We start from the raw sequence: 24,860 nt of genomic DNA, 5'->3' as shown, positions 1-24,860 counted from the left end.
ATCAATGAACGAACAGTCATAAAAGAGGCATGTAACTCATACTTTACTTCCCCTAGAAAACCCTAGATAAACTCTTTTCCATCTTCTACTGTTGCCCATCCTGTGATGAGAAACTCTCTACCTGATGAAGCAGCCCACTTCCATTTTAACCGCTCTAACCATTAGCAAGTTCTTCCGTAGGCCAAGTCAAAATTTACCTAATTTCTACTGGTCTTTCCTGGGACCTCCTATGAAAGAAATAACAGGGAACACATCTGATTTCTCTTACATATGACCACCTTCCAATTATTCAAAGAGCCCAAATCTCAACAGTCACATTTCCTACTAAGTTGCCTAGAAGATTTTAGTTCCTAATTTTTGAGAATCAAAAATCAGACTCTGTGATCTCTAATTTGCCCAATTTCTACATTCTGCACCATCCAATCATTTCTAAGATAAGAACAATAGCAACCAAGACTTTTAGTAGTCAACAGATTGCAAACAACATGAGTAAGAAGTGCCTTATCATTCACTGCAGAGATATTCTATCTCACTTTACAGAGACTATAAACTTTCTGTAAACCGCGTAGCCCATTAGTAAAAACATTTGAGTATTCTCTGAATATATGAATATTTATAATTTGTATACGTTACCACTGAACTAATACATTATGCATATGAGAAAAATACAAAAAATAAAATCTTAAGAGGTAGAGATTTTAAATAAAATATAAAGAAGGTTTAGTGGGTTTTTTTTGTTTTTTTTTTTTTTTCATGCATCTCAGGGTATGTCTTTCATATGCCCTGGGTTATGTACTCCACTTTAGAGACCACATTCTTTGGTCTTGTAGTATGCACTTTCTATCCTAATTTCTTCCCCATCTGAGATATTCCTATTTCCTTCACAATGTTCTTGCTGTTTCCTGTGATTTGTGAAACCAACATCCTAGGGGCTTGGTACAGCATTGTGTGAAAATATTAAAGGAAGTACCATGTGTGTTGGCTTCCATCCCACCTGAAATATCAGGGGCACATGCTTTGAATTACTTCCTCTGAATTACCACGAAGGTATGATCTGTTACCTAGTTTGAATGAGTCAAGTTCCTCTGTGATAAGGAAAGCCATATATTAAAAATGTAACTTTTTTCCTATACTTCCTCTCATAAATTGTTGTTGTTTATAAGAGACATGAATCATAGTAACATAGGTGCAAGAGAATCAAAATTTTATGTGCCTTATAAAAATATACCTTGTAGTCAATAATTACTTAAGAGGACAAAAAATCAGAGGCAAAATATCTTAAGTCCTCTCTTTCCAGTACTACACTCACAAGAAAGCGTCATTAAAATTGTATTTGAAATAAAATACTTACGTGCCCTGATGTACTTTAATGGAACAAGTCTTCTGCATTACACCAAATCCCTGTATTTCTTCAGTATCATCAAAGTAGGAATTTAGGAGTCCTAACCCTTCTGGTTCAGTAAATAAGTCGATTTGACTAATTCTGTAATCCTAAAACAATATACACACACACGTATATAATAATAATTATACCAAGTATTCAACTCTATGGGGTAAGCTCGTTATTCTTTTTCTTGTAACTATTTAAAAGAAGCTTTAGATATACATTTCACAGAGCTCCTGCCATTTTATCCCTTTCTGTTTTCATCCATGAATTAATAATATGCCTCTTTCAGGGCAGACACTGCTTCAGTCATATATCTCAGTGTTAACATTCAAGCAAAGATCATCAGAAATGTATTTTATTAGAGTTGTGGAATGAATTTCTTTATTGTCTTCTCACTTGGCCTTAGGGGTTTTGGTTCCTTTGCTCTGATATAACTATCCAAGTCCCGACTAGTCTGCAGAACGGCTGCACTTGTAGTCTTCCTCAACTATTGTTTTGTGTCTATATACTCTCTGTTGTAATTCTCCTTGGCTCTGAGTAAACATTTCTCTATGATGTTGGTTTGGTCTAAGTCATAAAGGCAAAAGCACACATTCATGCTGATTCTCAAATCTCTGTACTTTGGTCACTGTTCCATGTCCTACATATCCATGGCCCATCAAACAGTCTTCAGAAGGCCTCTCCTGGCTGAATGCCTAAGCATTAATCAAATATTTACTAAACCTCTTCTACACTGGGTGAACTAAGGTGTAGAAGAAATATTAACACTTAGGGTAGTTCAGGCGAGGCTCTTTCAAACATGACCAAAAGGAGCAACTCAAATGAACTGAAAAGGTGACCCTCTCGAATATATTAATATGTTTTGACTTATGTTTCATCTTTTAAGAAACCATGCACACCATCAGTAAATAAAATATAATTCATGATATATCAGGAGCCATAAACCATACCCTTTAATGTGACGTTATTCAGAAAAATTTAATCCAAGGAAATGAATCATAAAATTATAAACTATTAAATGTATAAAAATGTTCACAAAGCATTATTTGAAATAGTAAAAAACTAGAAACAACCTTAAGATCAACTGAAAGAAGAAATAATAAATGACGGTACCTCATTTATGTACTCAATGACAGCACATTATTTCAATGGAATATGAGGCTCAGCCAAAACCCAAACTATGCAGTAACAGGAAAAGCATTTGCTACATTAAGTCTGCTACGATCAGGAGAAACAAGAGATAACATTTCCCTTATCCCACCTTCCTGAATGTACCCAGATCCTCACCCCACCTGATTCTGGTATCTCCCCCCAGGTGCAAATCCTGGAGAGATGTTACCAATGGAGTGTGATCTTTAGGGAAATGGAATAGAGAGAAAAAAGAAAAGGATTGTGAACCACAGTGTTAAGTAAAAAAAAAAAAAAAAAAAAGTAGAATATTGTCTTACAACTAGAGAAAAAAAATATTAGAATATGGCCAACAAGGGGTTGAGAATTCAAAAAATGAAGAGAGGACACTTCACAATGGTGAGATTCAGATGATATTTTTAAAAATTGCTTTATTACCAATATTATTTGAGCAAGAAATGAAAACTCTGCGTAAAATATTCCATTAATTAGGACATTTTGAAGTAGGGCTTGTCCTGTCTTACTTAGGCTTATCACATTATGTACTCAAAGCCATTAAAATATAAATCATTTAGAATACCAATTATCATCTAAGTCACTCAAAAATGTTGACCTAGGAAAGAGGTAACTCTTTCCTCTGCCAAAAACTATTACTCATTCTCACTCAATCTCATTTTAGAACCTTCCTTTTCTCTTTATTGCACTTTGACACTCATCTCTATTAAAACTTGGAATTTTCATTTTCTACTTGGAAGACATCATTACTTACATTTTTAAAACATAAATCCCAAATCATCAAATCCCAAGAGCCACAAAGACACTATGATAACAACTTTCTCATCACTAAAACAAGAAACCAACAAATTTTACCCAACCCATAAAGTGGCCTCAAATATATCAAATAATATTTTCTACCCTCACATGAAACTCCACAGCTGGACAACTAAATTATTTTTAGATTATTTATTTTTCTAAAATAGAATGCCTATAAACCACTCAAGGTTAATCAGAACTCATGAAGCAACCAAAAAAACTAAGTAAAAGAAAAATCTGTTCATATGGAACTCATCAGCACCAGGTTACTAAGTAAAATGTATTTGGGCGATGGGAATAGGAGGCCATGAGTGAAAGATTTACCTTAAGGATTTATTGTGAAAAATATCTAACCAATTAAGTGTTTCTAATTCTTTACAGTGAACAAAAATACTTAAATCACAGAAATATATCCATAAAGCACCAAATATTTTTCTCACTTATTTCATAAAATGAACATTCCCCTTAGAGTAAGAATGAATAGATATTTGCTGAATGAATAAGTGAAACCCAGATTTAACACAACCTACCTGGACCATGAGTCTGATTGAACCAATCACCACAGGCTTATCAGACTCTCCTTCCCAATTCTTTTCCAAAATTTCTTCTATACCCCAGAGACCAGAGAGTTCCAGTTCTCCTTCTTCCAAGGGGATAGAGTGCCCTTCAAAATTTGGCTTCTCATACAAAATCCAACTAAGAATAAAACACAGAAAAACCAATTAGCCACTCTTGGTGACAGAAGTTGTGATTACTCAAAAATTCTGGCTAATTGCCCCTATATATGTATATATTAGTGACCAACGCTCTAGCAATTAAAATAGCATAAACTCTCCCTAACACTAAAACTTTACTGAGTATAATTAAGCCTCTGATAATTCAAGAACTGTATCAGGATCTCAGAGAACTTTTGGGTTATCAATATAAATGTTACGCAGCTACTAATGTTCTAAGGCAGTAGTCCCCAACCTTTTTGGCACCAGGGATGTTTCATGGTAGACAATTTTTCCATGGACGGGGCAGCGGGGTGGGGGATGGTTTCAGGATGAGTCAAGTGCATTGCATTTACTGTGCAGTCAAACCTCTCTGCTAATGATAATCCATATTTGCAGCTGCTCCCCAGAGCTAGCATCACCACCTCAGCTCCACCTCAGATCATCAGGCATTAGATTCTCATAAGGAGCACACAACCCAGATCCCTCGCACGTGCAGTTTACAGCAGGGTTTGTGCTCCTATGACAATCTAATGCCACCACTGATCTGACAGGAGTTGGAGCTTATGCAGTGATGCGAGCGATGGGGAGTGGCTGTAAATACAGATGAAGCTTCACTGGCCCACCTGCTGCTTACCTCCTGCTGTGTGGCCCAGTTCCTAACAGGCCATGGACTGGGTCAGGTCCACGGCCCAGGGGTGGGGGACCACAGTTCTAAGGAATTGCCAGTTAGTGGAGACTTATAAATAATAAGTCAGATAAATGGGTGTTTACTGTAGTGGGGTGTTTTTTTTTTTTTCCTCCCTATGTAATAAAATAACATTTCTCTTAGAGGGATTTTCACTTACATATCACAGCCATATCAACAGATATGTTGATACAAAGGACTATCGGCATGTTAATGGGAAGCATTTTTTAAAATATTCTTCCTAATAACAGCCAAATGCTAAAGAAGAACCTCATGCCAACATATGATAGTAATAAGTGCTTAGGGTTTCAAGAAAAAGCCAACAAAAATTGCAAAAGAACAGAAAAAGCACTGTTCTATTAAAATTGTCACACAAAATTTGTTTTTAGTTTAATCCTCAGTCTTCAAATTACAGAATAAAAGTAAACTCTGTTTTTCTAATGACTATGTTGAACATACAGAAAAATATATTAAAATATTTATAAATCTAATAGGAAAGATGCTACATTTTTATTTAAATGGAAACCAAAATAAAAACTAATTTTTTAAACCATAAATGTCTAGAATGCTACCTTCTTGATTTCAAACAAGTTTATAAATAGATACCGAAGATAAGTATTATGCCAGATTAGTTTTTTTTTTTAACTTGCCCTTTCTTTATTCAACTTCCTGTGCATTTTCAAGAGGCAATTAAGCTGGTAAACAATCTTAAAAACTGTCAAAGTATTTATATTTTCACCAGTTTATCAAAACCATCTTTTGTTGAAAAATTGGAAAGTAAATTTTAGGTTAGTCCTTCACTGAACTGCCACAAAAACGTAAGCAAAAATGTTTTTCCTTATAGATTTTTAAAAAGTCACATCAGGCCTAGCAACATGACTAGTGCAATTCTTATCAATCTCATTTAAAACTCATTAACCAAAGTATATTATGACCCAGATGTAGGACTAGTCCAAAGCAATGTTATGTGGGGATATGTGGGAAAAAGAAGCTCGTTTTGCTGCACTTTCCCAACTTTTCTCCCATAAACATGTATCACTCCAACAATCAGAAACATGATTAAAAACTATATTTTTTAGACATGAATTCCTTATTTTACTATAAGTAGTATTTTCTGCACTTTACATTGCTAAAGGCATAATTTTAAATAAAGTGAGGACCAAATAGGTAATTAAGAATGTAAAACACAAACACTGTAAGGCAGGAACTTAAAGTGCCATTCTTACCATCCTCTTACAACTTTTATGAGTATCACTGGAGAGAGGCTCCAAGAACTGCAATCCTGAATGTCACTGAAAACTTCAATGCACTCCTCAGAGACATCGGGTTCACTGTATATCACTACCTACGAGAAAATGAAAGGGGTAGCACACTTTGTTGTACTCTATGAGACCAAAATAAAATAGAGACTAGAAATAGAAAATAATCTTACCTTTCCAGGTCGGGGATTGAGTTTATTTTGTACATTTCCTCTAAAAGTCTGTAATCAGATGAACAAGAACACAGCAAATAATTACAACTTTCCATAACAGTCTTTTCTCCACCATGATCCTTTAAGTAGATCATATTTAATCTCACAATTCATCAATTTTGAAACATGTCCACCTTAATCTATACTAAAGTTGTTGAAATTCTTTGAGTTTATGCTTCTAAATTAAGAGCTTTTTCCCCTCTAACTGAATTTGCCATTTCAATTTCTCTTCACTTAAATGTCTAGGATATTTTCACCAATGCTAGAAAATTCAGGGCTCAAAAGTCAAACCTATGTTTTATGTCAGTTCGCATAATAAAAACCCATCTAAGATTATAATTCAAATAATCTCAGTATAATCTCAAAGAGAAATTAGAATGTATTATTTACCTAGAAAGAGTTGAATCAATTTTATGTATTCATATACACACCCTTCCTGAATCTATAAATGTTTTTTCATAGTAACCTCTACCATCAAATAACTACTAGTCTAAATAAAAGTGTTTATGGTATATTTCACAATGTACATTCCATATGGTATATTTAATCCTTTTTTTGATAGACAAATACATTTTTATATGGCTCCAAAAATTAATCATTTTCAAGACCATCTGACAAGACCAGTAAAACTAGAAATGCATAAGATAATAAAAGTAATTATACATGTAAAAATATTACTAAACATGGACAACTTTCAATGCTGACCTGGATGTCTATTCTAAGAACTGCTTTTGATCTATGGCTCTTGCATCATATCATAGCATAAGATGCTCACAAGCCCATAAGGTTCCACTAGAGCATTATGAGACCAAAATGGCATGTACTTTTTTATATATGCACATGAGAAATAGAAAAACTGAAGAAAAGGCCTAAAATTTAAAACAAAACTCAAAGCCCAGAACTGAAAGACAGAAAAAATTTTTTTAAATCATAAAAAGGCCTAGAAAAAGTATAAAGCATACTGTTTCTCCTTTTTACACCATTCAACTTGGTTTTCATAGTGAAACTCTGTACATTCTGTTGTCAGACTCTGTCAGACTGTAGTCAAATAAGAGAAATGATCTAAGAATAATTAAAAAGAACAAAGCCGTAATGAATGGGAAGTAGACTAGAGCAAATTTTGTGCTTGAGAGAAATAGTTAGGAATTCCATGATTTCTGAGTACTATAGGCTGATTCAGTCTTACTTGCTTACAGAAGTGGTCGTCAAAGTATGCTCCAGAGGCACCTGGGAGTTCCCCAAGATCCTTTCAGGGAGTCCATGAGGGAGGTGAAAACTATTTTTATAATAAGGAGAGCTTATTTGCTTTTCCCATCTCCTCTCACAAGTGTCCAGTGGAGTAAGGCTCCATGACATGTGATGACATCGTTGCTCTGATGGCTGACGGAACGTGCACTTGTGTGTTCTGGTGTTTTACAATTTTCTCAGTGTTAATTTCTAATATAGTAAATTCTGATAGGCATATCCCATATAAACAAAAGCTCTTTGGAGTTCTCAATAACTTTTCAATGTAAAAGGGTCCCAAGACCAAAACGTTTGAAACCCACTGGTTTATGAAATCACATGAAAAAGGTATCTGTGCCTCTGCTGGAAACCCAACTATATATTTTGAAAGAGCTTCCAAAATCACATTCTATGACAGGATTGCAGCAAAGGCCCCTCAATACACTGAAACATGCTGCAGTCCCACGTAGAGATGAGGAAGGGTGCAGAGTATTTTCTGCCTAGATAAACTGTGCTGAATCACCGTCCACACTTGCCAGATAGGCTGGTTCACAGGGTGGCCACCAGAATATGAGCTCAGGTGTCCAGACTGGCAGAACTGATCTCTAAATCTTATATTCTGCCTTCCTCTTTCACTGTCCTTCTTCAGTGTTGAGTATTAAACTTGGTAACAAAAAGACATTAGTTCACACCAAAAACTGAGTAAAGAAAATAACTTCTGGCAGTCAAATAAAAGAAGATGCAGAAATCAAAATTGTTTCTCAAAATCATATTTTGTTGTTCTATTATATTAAAGGAAAGATGCAACAGAAACCAAAATTCTTTACTTCCCACAACTTTGCAGGAAAAAAAATTATTTCCCAACAAAGAGAAAATACCTTTTCAATTGCATGGGATAAATGCATATTGCTACTTAGGGGAAGAAAGTGAATCTCACAGTGTGAGAAAAAGGATTAGGAAAGTTTCCTTTCCAAATAGAGGAGGCTACTTCATAAATCTTCAAAATTCCAAGGATGGTATTGAACATTTTTATACAGAAGAAAAAGTATCTTGTCTGTCTCTGAACTCTCAAAGCACCTTATCTATACCTTTCATAATACAACATACAAATTCACAGGTGCCTTAAAATATTTGTAGCTTAATCTCCCTGCTAGACTACAAATGCCTTGAGAGAAGAATCTTAATACCTTTTTGCCTGGCCCCTCACAGGACCCTTGTACATAGCAGGTTTTCAAATATGTGATGACTAAATAGAAGACTATTGTACATATGCATAGCCATTTCTAAACGAATAACATGAGTTACTCCTCAACCCTCCCCTTGCTTTATAAATACCCCAAATAAATGATCATATGCAGTTACTTACCATTGTATCTGATAATGACATTCCAGAAAAAGAAATGCTTGGGTCAAACCGGCTTGATTTGAAAAGACCCACGAAGTCGGTGTCGCTATTTCCATAGTTTGGCAAGTTTGATTTTAAAACACTTTCAATATGATTAGCCTTTTCCATATTGTCATTATTCTTCAGCTTTGAAAATTCAGAAAATTTAGTTTCTGGCAAGAGTAGGCTGCTTCGTGAATCTAGATCTTCTTTGGTTTCCTCTTTTTGCAGGGATTTTTCCATGTGGCTTGGACTTTTCAAACCTGAATGAGACGTATTTGATGAGTCGAAGTTGAAGACCTTCAAGGAGTTGTTGGGTGGAAGATTTGGCTGTTGTTTGTTCGAACCGCAGGGCGGGGCACCCTCAGCCATAGGCTGTGGCACTGAAGACTGAGATAGGGAACCGTTCTGAGAAGTGCTGAAAGTTGTGGTCATAGTATTGACTGATGTCACAGAGGGAGAAAAGATTTTGTCTTGTGGCAGGGAAGACAACAAGCTTGAAAAAAGCGCACTTTTTTCTAGCCTCGATCTCTTAACTCCACCATTTGTGATGTCCCTGTTCTCTTTGTCATTTATTTCTGGAGTCACCACAGTTTCATTTTTCCCATTAGGGTTAGTGTGCAAGGACTTGAAGAGAATACTCTGTTCGGTAGATGCACGTTTGGGTCTCAGTTTGGATTTTGTGTCAAGGTTCTGTATCAAATGTAAAGCCGGTGACATTTCTGATTGGCTTTCCTTCTTCTTCCCCAAACCAAAGGTAAACACGTTGGGATCAAACACCTTTTCTAAATTGTCTTCATGAATCGGAGGCATGGCAAAGTGAGGGGCGGGAGAGTTGGGCACCCTGGCCTTCTTTTTCTTCTGGGGCACACAAACTGCGCTATCCATCTTTTTTATAATTTCAGTGAATTTTTCCATATCAGAAGAAGAATCGAATACACTATCATCACTATCAGCAGAAACATTCAAAAGACTGGCAGGGCTACCTTGGCCATTCACAACATTCTGATCTGACTTTTGAGCAGTTTCTAAATGATTTCTGCTGTTGGGAGAGTTGGCAGGACTGGATTCAGACGCCAGGGGTGTTTTGTTGCCCTGACTTTGCGCCTGAATGGGCAGAGTTCTCTCTGATTCTGACGGCATGACTTGCAGGGCAGATTTGGCCACATGTTCTGCTTGGCAATGAGTGTGTTTGGGTGATGTGCTCTTATGGCCCACTACTTCCTCTTGCTGGGGAGCACAACTTGCAACGGAAACCACCTCAAGTTCATTATTGTGACAACTTGGCAACTGCATTTCTCTAACTTCAGAGCTATCTGAGATGATGTGGGAGCTCACGTCCTGGGTGCTCTCCACGGGGAGCACGAAAGACCTGACCTGGACTAGGACCTTGGATGGACACTCACTTCCCACAGCCTCCGGACTGGGCTCTGCGGACAAAGGCAGGCTTGTTTCTCCTCCAGGTTTGGAGAGTGGCATTTTCTCATTACTCTGATGAGACACAGGCAAAATACATCCTTCACGGTTTTCTGACACTTTTAGATCAGTGCATGGAAGATTGCTTATGCGAGACTGAACACAGGAGTCTTTGGGAACATCCACAGGAATGGGTGTGGACAGCGAGAGAGAAGGCCCATTAGATGACTCCGCTGGGGGCTGTGAGTCAGAAAATTCATCCTGTGGCTTTGGTAAGGCTGTTGGAGGTAAATCTTTGGTATTAACGATGGTGGAGACATCTTGTGCTATATCAGTCATATTTTCAAGAACACGTCTTTTGCTGTCAGCAGTCTTTGAGTCATCCTCTCTTAAGAGCTCATGGTCCTTGACAGGAATCAGAGCAGTAGCCACTGGTTCTGAAGGACAGCCAGCATCTGTTTGCACATCTGCTTTATCACCTTGGTTAGGCTGAGAACCAAGAGCTTGATCCTCAGCAGGCACTGCTTTCATTCCTCCGGTTGCTGGCAGAATCTCTTCTTCAGCGAGAGGAACTTTGGCTTCTGCAGAGGTTTCCTTCACCAGCACACTGTTCTGGTGACTGTTTGGCATTACTTTCTTCTCAGGTTGCTCCATCTCTTTGGCTTTTTTAGCTAAATTCAGCTTTGCCCTTCCAACAAATGTTTTATTAGCGGCAGGCGTGTTCCTTGTGCCTCGAATGTCAGTGTGTCTTGGGCTATTATTTGCCCGTTTGTTTTCAAATAAGGAGATTTTAGTGGCAGTGTTTCCTTTATGAACTGGCTGGCTAAATGGATTATGTTCACTTCCCAAGCTGTCAGGATTCTTAGGGGTTTTAAGATTTAGTTCCACATGTTTGGGCTTGGCAGGGCTATGAGAAAAAAGCAGTAAGATAAAGTTATTGACCTAGTTTTAAAAAGTGGGGCACACAAACCAATTTATTACAAAACATCTTCCTCGTACATATTTGTTTTTTAATGAAACTATTTTTAAACAATCCTAAGTATGCTATCAACCATTTTTAATAGATATTTTGCTTGTATGAGGGATGACAAGATTATATAGCTAAGTAATTCTAGGGATGAGGCATTAACAAGTTTATTGAGCACCTAATATGTATGCACAGTGCTTGGCATAAAAGTTGGAAGACATTTCAGGGCCTGAAGAACATTAGAACATATTTAAATATTTAATGCATTCCCATAATTTAAATATGTAAATAATTTCCCCAATATTATGTATTTTAATTTTATCATAACTTTTTTTACATTATCTCAAAAGCCTAGATTATAAAAAATACCCATCTATTATTGACCTCTTTGGATACTTTATTCCTTTCATCCTTCCCCCATAAGATTTTTCTCTGATTATATTAGTGTGTTTGCTGTAGAAAATTTGGAAAATATCAAACAAAACCTCATAATCCTACCGGAGAATATCCTTGTTAAAATTTTAGTACATTTCCAGTCTTACACACATAATTAAATATTTGTAACAGATCATAGATTATTCTGTTCATAGAGTTTGGTGTCTTACCTTTTTTTAAGCAATAAGATGATTTAACCTTGTAGGTAACATTTTTCAGGATACTAAAAAAATTGTTTGAAAAGTTTTCTTAAAGCTGCATAAAAGTCCATCAGGTTTGTACCATAATTTACTTATCAATTAATTGTTGGTTTTGTCACCACTTCTTGGGCAAAGAGAGTCTCCTCTCTGTGTCACATCTCTTGGGTATAATTACCCCCTGATGGAAATAATAAGTCTTTGAATGTACACAGTGCTTTCTTTCAGAGCAACAAAATGTGCTCTGTTTGGCACTCTCTGGCTCTGGTTCTGGCTTTCATGTGAATTATCTGTGTGAACTTGGTAAGTTACTTTCCCTTTCTGGACTCTACCTTCTCTATCTATGAAAAAACTATATGGTTTAGAACTGAGTTATTTTTATCCACCCCCCCCACCTGGCCCCAAATTATGGTCAAAGGAATCCTTGGTGTTCTCTTCAAGGGCTGCGGTTGGGGATAGTGGGGACTAAAGGATCGGGCTGTGCACCCTCCTTTCAACCAGAATCACTCCTACTTATCTGCGTTATATATTGCTTCTATATAAGCTTGGCCAGAAGAAAGGCTTCCAAAGCTTAAAAAAAAAAAAAAAATCTAAACCACTGGTCTAGTAGTTTATAAAATGGGAGAGATAAATAATAACCACCAACAGCCACTGACTGCCAAGCATTTGAGCAATGCCTCCTATGGCTTACCTAACACACAACTTTATACGTTCTATTTTAAGATGAGGAAGTTGAGGCTTAGAGAAGTAACTTGCCTGAGGCCACACAGCCAGTGAGTGACAGGCCACAATTTGAAGCCAGGTACTCTGGTTTCAGGTGCCATGCTCCTGACCACTACACTATTCTGCTTTCCCAGATGGGGCCAGACTAGACTCGCCTGAATAAGCTCCTCTGGTTCTTTCCATCTTTATCATTTAAAGAGTCAACGAATTATCATGAGTTCTATAAGAAAGTAATCAGACTTTAGAGTCCACCTTGATAATAAGAACACAAAAGTAGAGAAGCGCTGAAATCTGATGCTGTCTCCCGCATGGACTCGGCCTTCAAGGAGGCTAGGCCTGATGAGCTTCTGGAAGGGACAAGCAGTATGACTTCAGGTAAGATACTTTCTGGTTAAAATGGGAAGACTGGGCTAGTTATCATCAAGTCTCTCCAAAAGCAGCACTGAGAATTCGTATCTTTTTTTTTCTTTTTTTAAGACAGGATCTCACTCTGTTGCCCCGGCTAGAATGCAGTGGCACAATCATAGCTCACTGCAACCTCACACTCCTAGGCCCAAGCAATCCTCTTGTCTCAGCCTCCTGAGTAGTTAGGACTATAGGAGTACACCACTGTGCCCAGCTAATTTTTCCATTTTTTTGTAGAGACCGGGTTTCGCTCTTGCTCAGGCTGGTCTCAAACTCCTGGCCTCAAGCAATCCTCCAGCCTCAGACTCCCAGAGTGCTAGGATTACAGGTGTGAGCCACCTCACCTGGCCTATATTCATCTTCTTAAATTTTATGTAAATACTAAATTCAATCTATGCTCATAAATTTCTCCCAGGCATTGCTTTCCCCAATATCTCCATAAGATACCTAGCCTCCCTTATTACAGAGGCCCATATCTTAAATTTGAAAGCATGTTGAACTTATAAGCATTTCCTTAAAGATTAAAGTATAAAATCAGTGAGATGATTAGATAAAGAGCTTACATATACTATCAGTTAATGAGAGATGGTCTCATATCAGAGAATATACTTTTTAAAAATTCTCACTAATCAGCTCAAGAACTATTCAATTCAAACATCAAAGTGTATCTTATGATGTAAATGAAAAATGGTACAGGTTAGCCAACAAGCTACCTTAAGGGCAGGAAACACATATCTGCACATGAAAGATTTACACCAAGATCAAAATACATTTTACAACCAAACTTTCTGTGCTATTAAGTTCTGCTACCAAGAGTCACTACAATTAACCTAGTTTAGACTGATTAAAAGGAAGGCTCCTATAATTCATGTTGTAATGCCTTCATTATAATGAAACAGGGGAAAATAATCTGGAGTCTAAAAAGCTATAGTTATAAGAGGGAAATTCTCCTTATTCTAAATGTACCATTTTAAGAATTTCAACATTCAGCACTTGGTAGAGAACCTGAAGGAATAATTTTTCTAACAGTTTGCATAAAGAAACATGCTGCTTCACAATCACTGTCTTTCAGGAAATATGAAATAGCTTTGTAACTCTTCTGTCTCAAATTGTTTTAAAAAATAATCTGATTAACATTTTTACTTGCAATATAGTCATAGGAAGAATTAAAGGGTCTGAAAAAACCCATCAGAAATAGGTCAAAGGACTAGAAAGAATTATTAATTTTCCATTTCAATAATTTGCCAGTTCACCATGTGTAAGGCACTGTGCAAAACAAAATTAAATAAACTGAGTGGTAAAGAAGATTTTTAGGTAGAAAATAGTCAGAATTGAAAAAGAAACATTTCATTTAGTTCTACTACAGGAAACAGCGTTTCACGGTAAGATCATCTTCCCTGTTTACCCTACTCCTTAACAGGTTTCTGGTTTTTCTACTGGTGTCTTCTGATTGGAAACAGGTGAAGCGTCCTTAGTTAGGTACACAGCAACGTTTCTCTAAGGCTCACACTTAGGAGGTTTCAGTGTTCAATCACACTGGTCTTCTACAAATAATGGGCATCATACACTCAGGTTATTTCTACAATGCTACCATGGCAGAATAAATAGCTGACTCTATCAAAGGTTTCTGGGTTGGCAGCTGTTGAGGTAGTTCAAGTTATTCATTAAGCACATTTTCCTCTCAAGTGTTTACCAAACAGACCTCCTACTCTGAAGCTTACTATCCAAGAAATCAAATAGAAGAAACCATTTAGTTCAAGAATGATAATATTGTGAAAATACCAGATCTATTAACATTTGTTAAATTCACATGTGTGAATGCAGGAAAAACGGTAAGAGTTTAATCATTTTCACCTGTGCTAATTGGTGAATGGGGAGCAGGAGTGCCGTCAACAGTTTTATAGAGCGCCCTCCCTGTCCTGTCCACCTACACAAATGACATTTATCATCAGGGTACAGTGATTCTTCCTCTCTTCCACTTCCCCAGCCTTTACAGATGGTAACATCCATTTGGCAGTTTAATCAGATATCACACCTCATATTGTTATTTGATTTGTGTGTTCCTTATGTGCCAGAAGGGACCATAAAATTTTCAAGGGCAATAGTTGAATCATAGTTGTAGTCTTCTTCCCCCCGCCATAGTACCCAGCACAATACCACGTAGAGAAGGTACTCAATAAATATTTGTAAAATCAATAAACTTAACAGTAAGTAGTCACAGTCTGTTGTTTTATGTCCTATCACTTAGCAAATAATCTTCCAGTAAGAACACTGATCTTTCTCCATTTCAGTAACTTGAAACTACTTTTCAACCTGGAAGCAAAAATATCACCAGATTCCCTAACATTATAAAGGGGAAGAAGCAACCAAGATACTTGTATTTTGGTTTGTTTTTTTTTTTCAACTTTAGGCCAATAATGCACTAAGTTCCATAAAAGGTTCTGTGAATTCTCTTAAACTCACACATGTCAAAGCTACTGGGTCATACAGAACATACGTATGTATCAGGGTTTGCTCCAAGTTTTGAAATTCACTGCATGTGTGTTTTAAGGACGTCCTACTCTGGAACACACACGTACAATTCTGAAAAACAGAATAAACTCATAACAAGCCATGAAGTCTTTTTTCTATACGTAAACACTGGGCCTCAAGGGATATCCTATTTTTACTTAAATCATATATTAAAACATGAATTAACCGAGGAGGCGGCCACATGTGTAACTGTTAACTGTGTAAACTGGCCCTTCACTAGTTCAACACATGGGGGAAATTCTTGCACAGTCATTTCTTCCACAAATGGGAAGACCCCGAGGCTCTCAGAGCGGCCCCCCAGCACGTCTTCCGCAGCTACTTACAGGGTCACTTTGGTAGTCACCGTCGACCTGCCCGCACCGAAATGGTTCCTGGGCTTCCAGCCGTCGGCGTCAGCAGCTCCAGAGGCTCCTGCCGATCTGCCCAGCTCTTTGCTTCGACCTCCCTCCGCCCGGCCGTCGAAGTGGTTGGGCAGCGGGCCCCGCTTGTGCTCGGGCTTGATCTCCGGCAGCAGCGAGCTGCTCCGGACTGTGAGCTCGCGGGGGGCGACCCGAGCCTCCTCCCCGCTCTCGGCCGCCGCGCCCTTGGTGCCTTGGGACTCCCTGCCCGGAGCCCGCAGGCCGCCGGCGGGCGGGGAGGGCACGGCCTCGGGGGCGCGGCTCCTGCCCTTCCGCTTGGTGGGGGACGAGGTCGGGAGCGGCTGTTTGCTCCGCTCCGACTCCCCTCGGAGCTGCCCTCTGGGGCCGGGGCTGGGTTTGGACTCCGCGCTCGCGGCGCAGGCAACGCCCCCGTCGGAGGCCGCCCGCGGAGATTTCACTTTCTTTTCGCCGGAGACGCTGTCGGTGGCCGGGTTTGGCGCCACCTCGTCGTCGAACACCGCGTCGTCCCTCGCCGTGCTCTCGGGTAGCTCGGCGTCTGCACCGGGGGAGTCGGTGGATTTCTGCGACTTCCTCCGCCTCCCCGACCTGCGACCGCTCGACCTCTTCTCCATGTCGTCCCAGTCGCCGCAATCTTCTGCCCTGGCAGTAATCACGACCGGCTCGTCCACCTGCTCCACTTCAGTCTTACTCAAGTAGATGTCCAGAGTCAACACTTTGGCGGGATGAGCGCGGTCGCCCGGCTGGGAATCGCGCTTTTCGGGCCGGGCTGTGCCGTTGGCCTGCCCCGTGCCGCCCCTATTCTCCGCGCCCTCGGCTGCAGAGTCACCTGTCGGAGCAGATGCGTCCTCGGGGGGCTGGCTGCGCGCGTCTAGGGGCCCCGGAGAGCCTCCTTCGGCACACAGGCTGGGGACTCCGTCAGGGGCCTCGCTTAGTCCTCCTGCCGGCCGCTCCTGGGTGGGCGACCCCGGCACACCTCTCGCACCCCGGGAAGTCTCCTGTTCGCGGCCAGAGCCCAGCAAAGCGTCCTCCCCCAGACTGCGGGCGGGTGTCTCTAAGTCCTCTTGCCTGGAGGAATTCCCTGGCGAGGAATGCAGCTGCTTGGCAGCGGTGGTGGCATCTGGGAAAGTCTCTCCCTCTGCCTCCAGAGGTTCTAATTGGGGTGAATCACTTTCATGGCACTGCTGCACAGCCGCAGCCGCTGCACTGCTGCTAGAACAAGGTGACAGCTCAGCCTCAGGGGGCAACGCCTGGACGCAGTTCTCCGAGTGCTCGCCTTCTGCCTCTTGGGGTCTCTCTTGTGGGGAGCCCTCCTCGCTCCTGTCCGTTTGCTTTGGTTGGCTGCTCTGAGATTTACTCTTCTCATTCTCTCTTTCAGGGAGTTTAGAAGAGGTTACATCTTTGGGAGAGACTGATTTGGCATTTGAGCTGATGGGACTCTCTAGACCGGTCCTGGTGTTCCTTCTCCTTCCTGTCGCGAATAGAGTGCCAAGTTTCCCCAAAACTGGCTTCCTTCTGTTCTCATCTGGTAGTTGTGCTCTGGACTGAAAAAGAAAAGGGGATGGGAATATTTGAGAATCTGGTGTTTCCCCTTTAGTAGCATAGTGCAGAACTACAAGCCAAAATAATAGACCAGTTTCTAAATGAAAATGAGAAATTGTGTCTTTATTACATTCATTCCAACAAAATAAACTCTAGTCTTAAGTTTTAAATTTCTCTTAAACACGTAAGTTTCTGGGGCACTACTTAGAATAACATTTCCTTTAACTACAATCTTTTTTTTTTTTGAGGAAAATTTGAAAGGTCCAAGGAATCACATATGCAAAACAAACAACTCCCAGTTCTCTCTAGCTTTTGCTTTTTACCTCCTTCCTCAAGATGCAATTGCAAAACAGCTAGGCGTGACCACAGAGTACTAAACACACTAAAGTGTCTTAAGGCGGAATTTTTTTCTGAAACACCGCCCTTTCTTTTTGAAGGAGTAGAGGAGTACGAGAAAAAGCGGTACTAGCAGCCTTCTCCTCGAGAACGTTAAGAAGCCAACATACAGTACTTGCAAACCCCAAACAAAGAAAACTCGGAGGTTGCACCTCGGCCCCGCCTTCACCCGACCTCCAATGGGCGAAGCGCGCGAGCGTTCAAACGCCCGCGGGTCCCCCGCGAACCCACGCCGCGACTCTGGGCTCGCCCCGGAGGCTCCTCAGGAGCGTGAGTAGGGAGGGGCGCGCGACGGCAGCCGCGAAGATGCAGGGGCTACCGCCTTCGCACACCCTCCTTCGGGCCCGGGAGCGCGCGGGGCTCTGTCCACGCCGCCCACGGCCCACGGGCGAGAGCCCTTGGGCCGGCCGCTAACGACCCGCACGGGTGCCGGGAAGCGGGCAACCCACGCTTCTTACATCGCCTAGAGCAAAACGGCTCGCACCTGGTGTCCGCGCCGGAAGCCAGGGGAGAGCTCAGAACAAATCAATAAAAGCGAACCCGCCAATGGGCGCGGCGGCGCGCAGGGTTTGCGGGCGCACGAAAGGGTAGGTGAGGGGCCAAGGGGTGGGCAGGAGGAGCAGGAGGCGGGCCTGGGAAAGGCGGGAGCGGGCGCGGCGGGCACAGCTGGGCTCCTGGGGGACGGGAGCGCATTCCAGGTAACCGACTCCACAGAAACTAGGCCCAAACCTGCGGCTACAATGCCTTAGGACTTAACGTTCACACTCAAAACCCAGGTGCTAGCTGGAGCCCTGGTAAGACATAAAAGAGTCCCACCTTTCCTGGAAGGGGAACATTCAGAACAATGTCGACTATCTGCTGGGAGATTTCCCAATTACTCTTTAAAGTAGCTCCATTTCATTTGGGTTACATGCAGCCGGTGGACTTTGGAGATGGGAAATAGGAAAGAGGGTAAGATAGCGCGTGAAATTAACAGCGTCAACAAGCATTTGTTGAAACAGTCCTGGCACTGTATTAATAATATTGTGTAATCCTGCTGCAGCCTCCTGAGGTAATGCTGTTACCCCACAGCAGAGATGAGGAAAGCAAGCTCGGACCATAAAGACAGAAACAAAGTGGGGGAGGGAGAGGGACAATAAAGTCAGAATTCAAACCCAAGTCCTCCCCTTCCAGCCCATGCTCCTTCCACTCCACCACCCAGCCCCTTTTAGAGGACTCGGAGGTTCAGCGGGCACCAGGCCACACACCCCCAGAGTCAGAGCTGAGAAGGTGCTCATGAATCAGATTTGCTCACAAACTCCTGAGGCAAATCTAGTCTGAGAAGCACCTGTGGGAGCTTTCGGACCAGACAGCTGCTGCTGAGAGAGGGACTAAGTGCAGCCACTTGGAGCTTTTGTGACTAAGGTGCTATGTTTCTAAAAATCTAACCAGATTTTGATTAATTCAATTCTTCAGTGGTTATATAAATAATATATTAATAGAAAGAATTCGCGGTGTGATTAAGAAAAAATACATTAAAATATTCTAATGAAACATTTGGATTCTTTTTCTACAAATCAAAGGTGTCACATGATTTTTAAGTCATAATACATGTTTACTGAGCCATCCTTAGGCACCAGAGCCTTGCTAAGTGCTTTATGTAGATTCTCATTTTATCCTCCCAGCAGCCCTTAAGGTAGGCAGTCTTTTCATGCCCGTTTGCCAAGGTGACTTATCTCTGTCCAAGGCCCCACAGCCAGTAAAGTCTGTCTGACTCTGATACAGAGCTCTTTGTCTCTGCTGCCTGGACAGGCCTTCAAACGTATCCTGAAGAAGTAGCCAGGAAAATAGGTTTGAGTCTCTTGGCTCAATTCCAGTCCCTGTCAAAATAAAACAACTAAGGGTACATATTATTCCATCCTGCCAATGATATTGCAATCCGTTTTCCCATGCAGTGAAGATGCCGGGTCAGCAGTCCTCCCGTGCTCAGTACATGCATTTTTGTCAGTTTCGGCTCTGGCTGCATTTTTCAAAAAATGTTTGTCCCTCTACTTGTCTCAACTGCTTGACTCCTCCTCCCCTGAGAGGGGCAGCCTGTTTATCACTCACCAGACTGTTCTGTTGAAACCAGAATTCCAGAGTTTTATTTGTTTATACATGAATGTTCATAGTAGCTTCATTCATAATAGCCAGAAACTGGAAACAACTCAAACACCCACCAACTGGTGAATGGATAAACAAATTGTGGTACATCCATACAACAGAATACTACTAACAGACTTCTGAAACATGTAACCACATGGAAAAATCTCAAAAGCATGCCAAGTGGAAGAAGCCAGACTCCAAATATTACATACTGCATGTTTACATTTATATGACATTCTAGACAATGCAAATCTAACCTATGATACTAGATCAGTGGTTGCCTGAGGGTGGAGGCAGGGGGTGGCAAGGGTTGAGGGCATGTGATTGGGAAGAGGCACTAATGAACTTTGGGGGATAAAGCAAATGCTCTATGTCTTGATTATGATGATAGTTACACATGTATATATCTTTCAAAACTCATCAAATGTACACTTAATATGGGTATAATTATAGCTTAATAAAGTTGCTTTAAAAATAGAGATTTTCATCATCTGGTTTCTCTTCAGATCATATAAATCTTTTGCCTTTTACAAAAAATAGAGATTTTCCCTGGGAAATAAAGAGCAGAAATGCAGTGTGTGGCACAGTCCATCTGGCTTGGATACGCATTTCGTAGTTGCTAAGGGAGGGATCCATGTCATTTCAAAGGATAGACTCCATTTACAGGGGAATGCAGTCTTCCCCCTAGGGACCAGATCCCTGTGGATGTGCAAGATCATGTCTCCCAACAGGATCATCTGAGCAGTGCTCAGAATGCTCCATGCCTCCTGAGTAAAGTCCTCAGCCACATCTTTGAGGAACACCCCTTCCTAAATAGGATACACATTTCTTTTCAGCTAGGGATTGTTTCTTTCCAGTGCTCAGGGAGGAAGTGTGGCAGATGGAGAACAGAAAACCAGGTGATCTCGGAGTCATCAGAGAGTGTTAGTAGGCACCTTCGTAGGTTTGAGCCTTTGGGTTCAGAGTCTTAAACCTAGGATGGAAGGCCACAGACCCAGCACCTTGTCCCTCAGCCTTGATGATAATCTGTTAGGAAGGGGACTGTTTTGCAAAGAGGTTGCGGGGGCCCATCAGGCTTCTTCATGCTCCCCCAGACTCACCCCAGCTCTCCTCCAGGCCTGAGCGGGGGCCTGAGGGTTCTCAGAGCACATGCAATCTAGGAACCTCTTTTGTATTTATCTTGTTACCATGCACTTTCTGCCCACCTTACTTAAGGCGGCCTGCACACCTCACTGTGCAGAACCTGCATTTGGCACCCCCCATCACCCATGCCCAACTGGGATGCAGCAGTCCATGATAGGATTATTTTACAGGTGGTCCATGGGATCTGTGCTAGGACCTGTTTTAGAGTATTCTTGTTGAGCCATATTAAATGTGGCTCATTAAGGGGCATATGTGAGCATCCATGACAAGATGGTCCTCCAGCAATGTGTAGAGGCCCAGGCAGCACTGGCTGCAGTGCTGTTCTGTGATTCTCAATCTTTGTGGTTTGGCAACACCTGCTATCAGCAGATACCACTTAGTAAATGTTACTTAGCACTGTTATATATAATTTCAGAGATCTGTGTTATCTTCTAACTAATGGAGAGCAAAAGTCCAGGACATACAGGATAAATCATTAATATAAACTACAGGATGTCGCCAGGTGTGGTGGCTCACGCCTGTAATCCTAGCACTCTGGGGGATGGAGGCGGGAGGATCATTTGAGCTCAGGAGTTCGAGACCAGCCTGAGCAAGAGCGAGACCCTGTGTCTACTAAAAAAATAGAAAGAAATTAGCTGGACAATAAAAATACATAGAAAAAATTAGCCGGGCATAGTGGTGCATGCCTGTAGTCCCAGCTACTCGGGAGGCTGAGGCAGTAGGATTGCTTGAGCCCAGGAGTTTGAGGTTGCTGTGAGCTAGGCTGATGCCATGGCACTCTAGCCCGGGCAACAGAGTGAGACTCCGTCTCACAGAAAAATAAAAAAAAAAACAAAAAACAAAAAACTACAGTATGTCCAAAATGTCTGGACATATTAATAACAGGCAAAATAGTATATTTATTGCAATTTTTTTCAGATTACCAATTGGAGTCATTGCTTTCAATTTAGAAGTATTTCACCTGAAATCATGTTTGAAGATTAAAGAAAAATATGTTGAGCATATTATTTGAAAATGTAAATAACATACTGTTTAAAAATAAATCATATGTTTCCCACCTTTTCATTCCTTAGTAGAATGTAAGTCCCTCAAGAGCAGGAAAAATGTCCTGTCTGCATTCCCAAAGTTAGCACAGGGATTTACAGCTAGAGACAGACATAAAGTATTTGCTGCTACTAAAGAATTAGTAGCATCCCTCTTCCCTTTCAAGAGGGCGTTTTCAACACTCTTGGAGATAACTAGAAACACGAGTCTAAACAAAACAGAATGAAAATCTTTTCTGCCCAAGACCTAGTGTGGTCAAGACTTTGCAGCTTTATTCAGCCCATGTGAGCATTCTGCACCTTAGTGGAGCTACTGGCACACAAATTTTGATTTCTTCAGGTTTACTCCTGGCCCCCAGCCCAAGTCTGAGTCGGGAAAGCAGATCAAGATCTTTGTACATGTACTCACCTGTGCATTCCTCTGACATGTGGTTATCAATATACAAAAGTAACTCTTTTTTTTCCTAAGCACTTGTGATTCCCTAAGAGCTCACTTTGTTGATTTCTCGAAGATACCTTAGCTTTTCAGCCGTAAGAGGAAGAGCCAATCAGAGATTATTGTAAATGATACGATTGGCCATGTTGCTTATTTACAGCATGTGTATATGTGTGTTTGTGCTGGTGAGGAACTTTTTTTTCTGAATAGATTTTTTTTAAAGAATAGTTTTAGTGTTTTAGTTGTGTGGCTTAAAAATTTAGGAATCTAGGCTACTTTACCCTTCAATGTTTAAAAGTAAAAATGGGATCAGAAAATTCTGTTCAATAAAAGTAAGAAATACTTTAGAACCACGTGACAGCTAAATAAAACCCAAAGATGGGGAGTGGGGAAGGGGGAGAAAAAAGAAACAGCCACAGCTGGATAGAAAATCTGTGGCAGAGTTACTTTGGGAGAAACACAAAAAGCAAGAAAGACTTTCTTAAGGAGACATCGCTCTTTTGTTCTAACTTCCAGGATGTTCATTCTGAAGACTTTTAGAATTAAAGTTAAAATCACATTTTCCCATGATAAGTATATGTCTATGTCTGAGTATCATCTCAGTATCAGAAACACCAGACAGGTGAAGTTAAATGTAAGGATCCAGATACAAATTCCTGATACTACAGACCTAGATTTGAAATAAGCATTTAAAATAAATTAACTATCCTCCCCACCTCTCCATTTTGTGTTTTCTTTTTGATAATTATTGTACTAATATATAATATATGGCCTACTCTAAATAAACACACACACACACACACAATGCAAAAGAAGAAATGAAATGTTCATATAAGTAAACTGCTATATTAAGCACTGAAACTTTTCATTTTAACTTTTCAAATTAATATTTTTCTATTATATGTTACATAATTCCCTCCCTAAGTTATACTAAATATAATTTAGCTACTTCTTAATGATTCCAGAGACAGAACTATGAACGTCTGTTATTACATTCATGCTATAATAGTGATTTCTTCTAGGGATGTTACAATGAGTGAATGCTTGCATTAAATGACCCACAAGCTATACCACTGTTCAGTAGTAGGCAGGCCTCTTATGAAAAAGCATATGAAACTGCTACATTTGACCATTTTTGATCTACTACGGCCCAGTTTCATATGGTGCAACCGATAATCCTTGACGTCAGGGCTTCAGAGCCTTCCTCTTCAGCATCACTCCCCGCCAGGCTCCCAGGGTGGATGGCTTTCTCACTCCGTGCTATTTCTAATATTTGTCACCACTTGCAGTGCCCACCCCATCTCTGCTGCTCACTATTTTCTCCTGTTTTTTAAATCTCTTCTATGTCCTTTCAACATCAAATGACACGTCTCTCTACTTACACCTCAATGTTTGTTTTTTTCCTATGCTGCCACTTCAAGCCAAACAATAATCACATCCTGTTGTGTAAAATCAAAGGTATATGATTGGCTGAAAAAACAGTGATAGACTATTTTTTTTAACGTCCAGCTTAAACAGTGTCCTGGAAAAGAGGCATTATTGAATATGAAAACCATCATTTATGAAAGAGTTAAATTTTCATTCTCCCAAAGAGTTTCTTTTACAAAGCAGACTCCCAGTTTCCGGTAACTATTATCTTTGGGTCATTCACTTTTTGACAGAGACAGAGTGAAACCTAATCGATTAAAGCCACTGACACTTGATCAATCAGAAAGGAAGATAAAAGATAAGATCATGGTATGTTCGAGTTGTAGGATCATTCACTCATTCATTCCTCGATAATTATTGAGCGTCTACTTTGTGCCAGAATTTTCTCCTTACCTTAAAGAGGCAAACCATGCCGAAGAATATAAATGATTTTCCTAAGACACAAATCGGGCTTTCTAAAAGCTAGCTTGGTAATTTTTCCCATTTGAAGTTACAATGTAGTCTTAGAAAAATAAGACTTTATTTACTAGAATATGATTTATGTACCATTTTTATGAATGTACTGACTGCATAGAGTACATTACATCTGTATGGCACGCTTATCCCCAGGCCATGCAATATAGTAAGAGAGACAGCAGATAAACCCTCTCTTGTGATGGAGTTCTGTGTTTAGAATTCAGGTAATTCTGTAAACAGAGTTGGATATTTCTATTTGCTCACCTTTCACACACCCTTGTCTGTGCCCCAGCCCCCAAATCATGATGGAGTATAGAAACTGACGTCCTTGCCCTTTGGCTTTGCCTAGGTTCAGCCAGTGGGAGGCACTGATTTTTCCCCATATCTCCATCTCCCAGTGAGGCTGTGGGTTGGGTGTGGCTGCGTTTAGCC

The 24,860-nt window shown here is 40.6% G+C and overlaps 1 protein-coding gene and 1 pseudogene across 1 annotated transcript in view; one reads left to right on the top strand and one right to left on the bottom strand.

Moving 5' to 3' along the window:
- Window positions 1-17,018, bottom strand: part of AIM1 (absent in melanoma 1) — a 48,882-nt gene extending 31,864 nt beyond the window's left edge. Inside the window, exons 1-6 of the mRNA XM_012651229.1 lie at window positions 15,807-17,018; window positions 8,791-11,131; window positions 6,162-6,209; window positions 5,956-6,074; window positions 3,859-4,024; window positions 1,352-1,491 (exon numbers count right to left, since the gene is read on the bottom strand). Of these exons, the coding sequence (XP_012506683.1) occupies window positions 1,352-1,491; window positions 3,859-4,024; window positions 5,956-6,074; window positions 6,162-6,209; window positions 8,791-11,131; window positions 15,807-16,474 (3,482 nt within the window). The 5' untranslated portion in view covers window positions 16,475-17,018. The remainder of the gene's footprint in view (window positions 1-1,351; window positions 1,492-3,858; window positions 4,025-5,955; window positions 6,075-6,161; window positions 6,210-8,790; window positions 11,132-15,806) is intronic.
- Window positions 17,019-18,344: 1,326 nt separating this feature from the next.
- Window positions 18,345-24,860, top strand: part of LOC105815869 — a 29,649-nt pseudogene continuing 23,133 nt past the window's right edge.

Source organism: Propithecus coquereli, unplaced genomic scaffold (genome assembly GCF_000956105.1).
Source record: "Propithecus coquereli isolate 6110/MARCELLA unplaced genomic scaffold, Pcoq_1.0 Scaffold35, whole genome shotgun sequence".
In the NCBI taxonomy this organism is placed as follows: Eukaryota; Metazoa; Chordata; class Mammalia; order Primates; family Indriidae; genus Propithecus; species Propithecus coquereli.
Note: the sequence above shows the minus strand (reverse complement) of the source record. Positions and strands in the feature narration are given on the sequence as shown.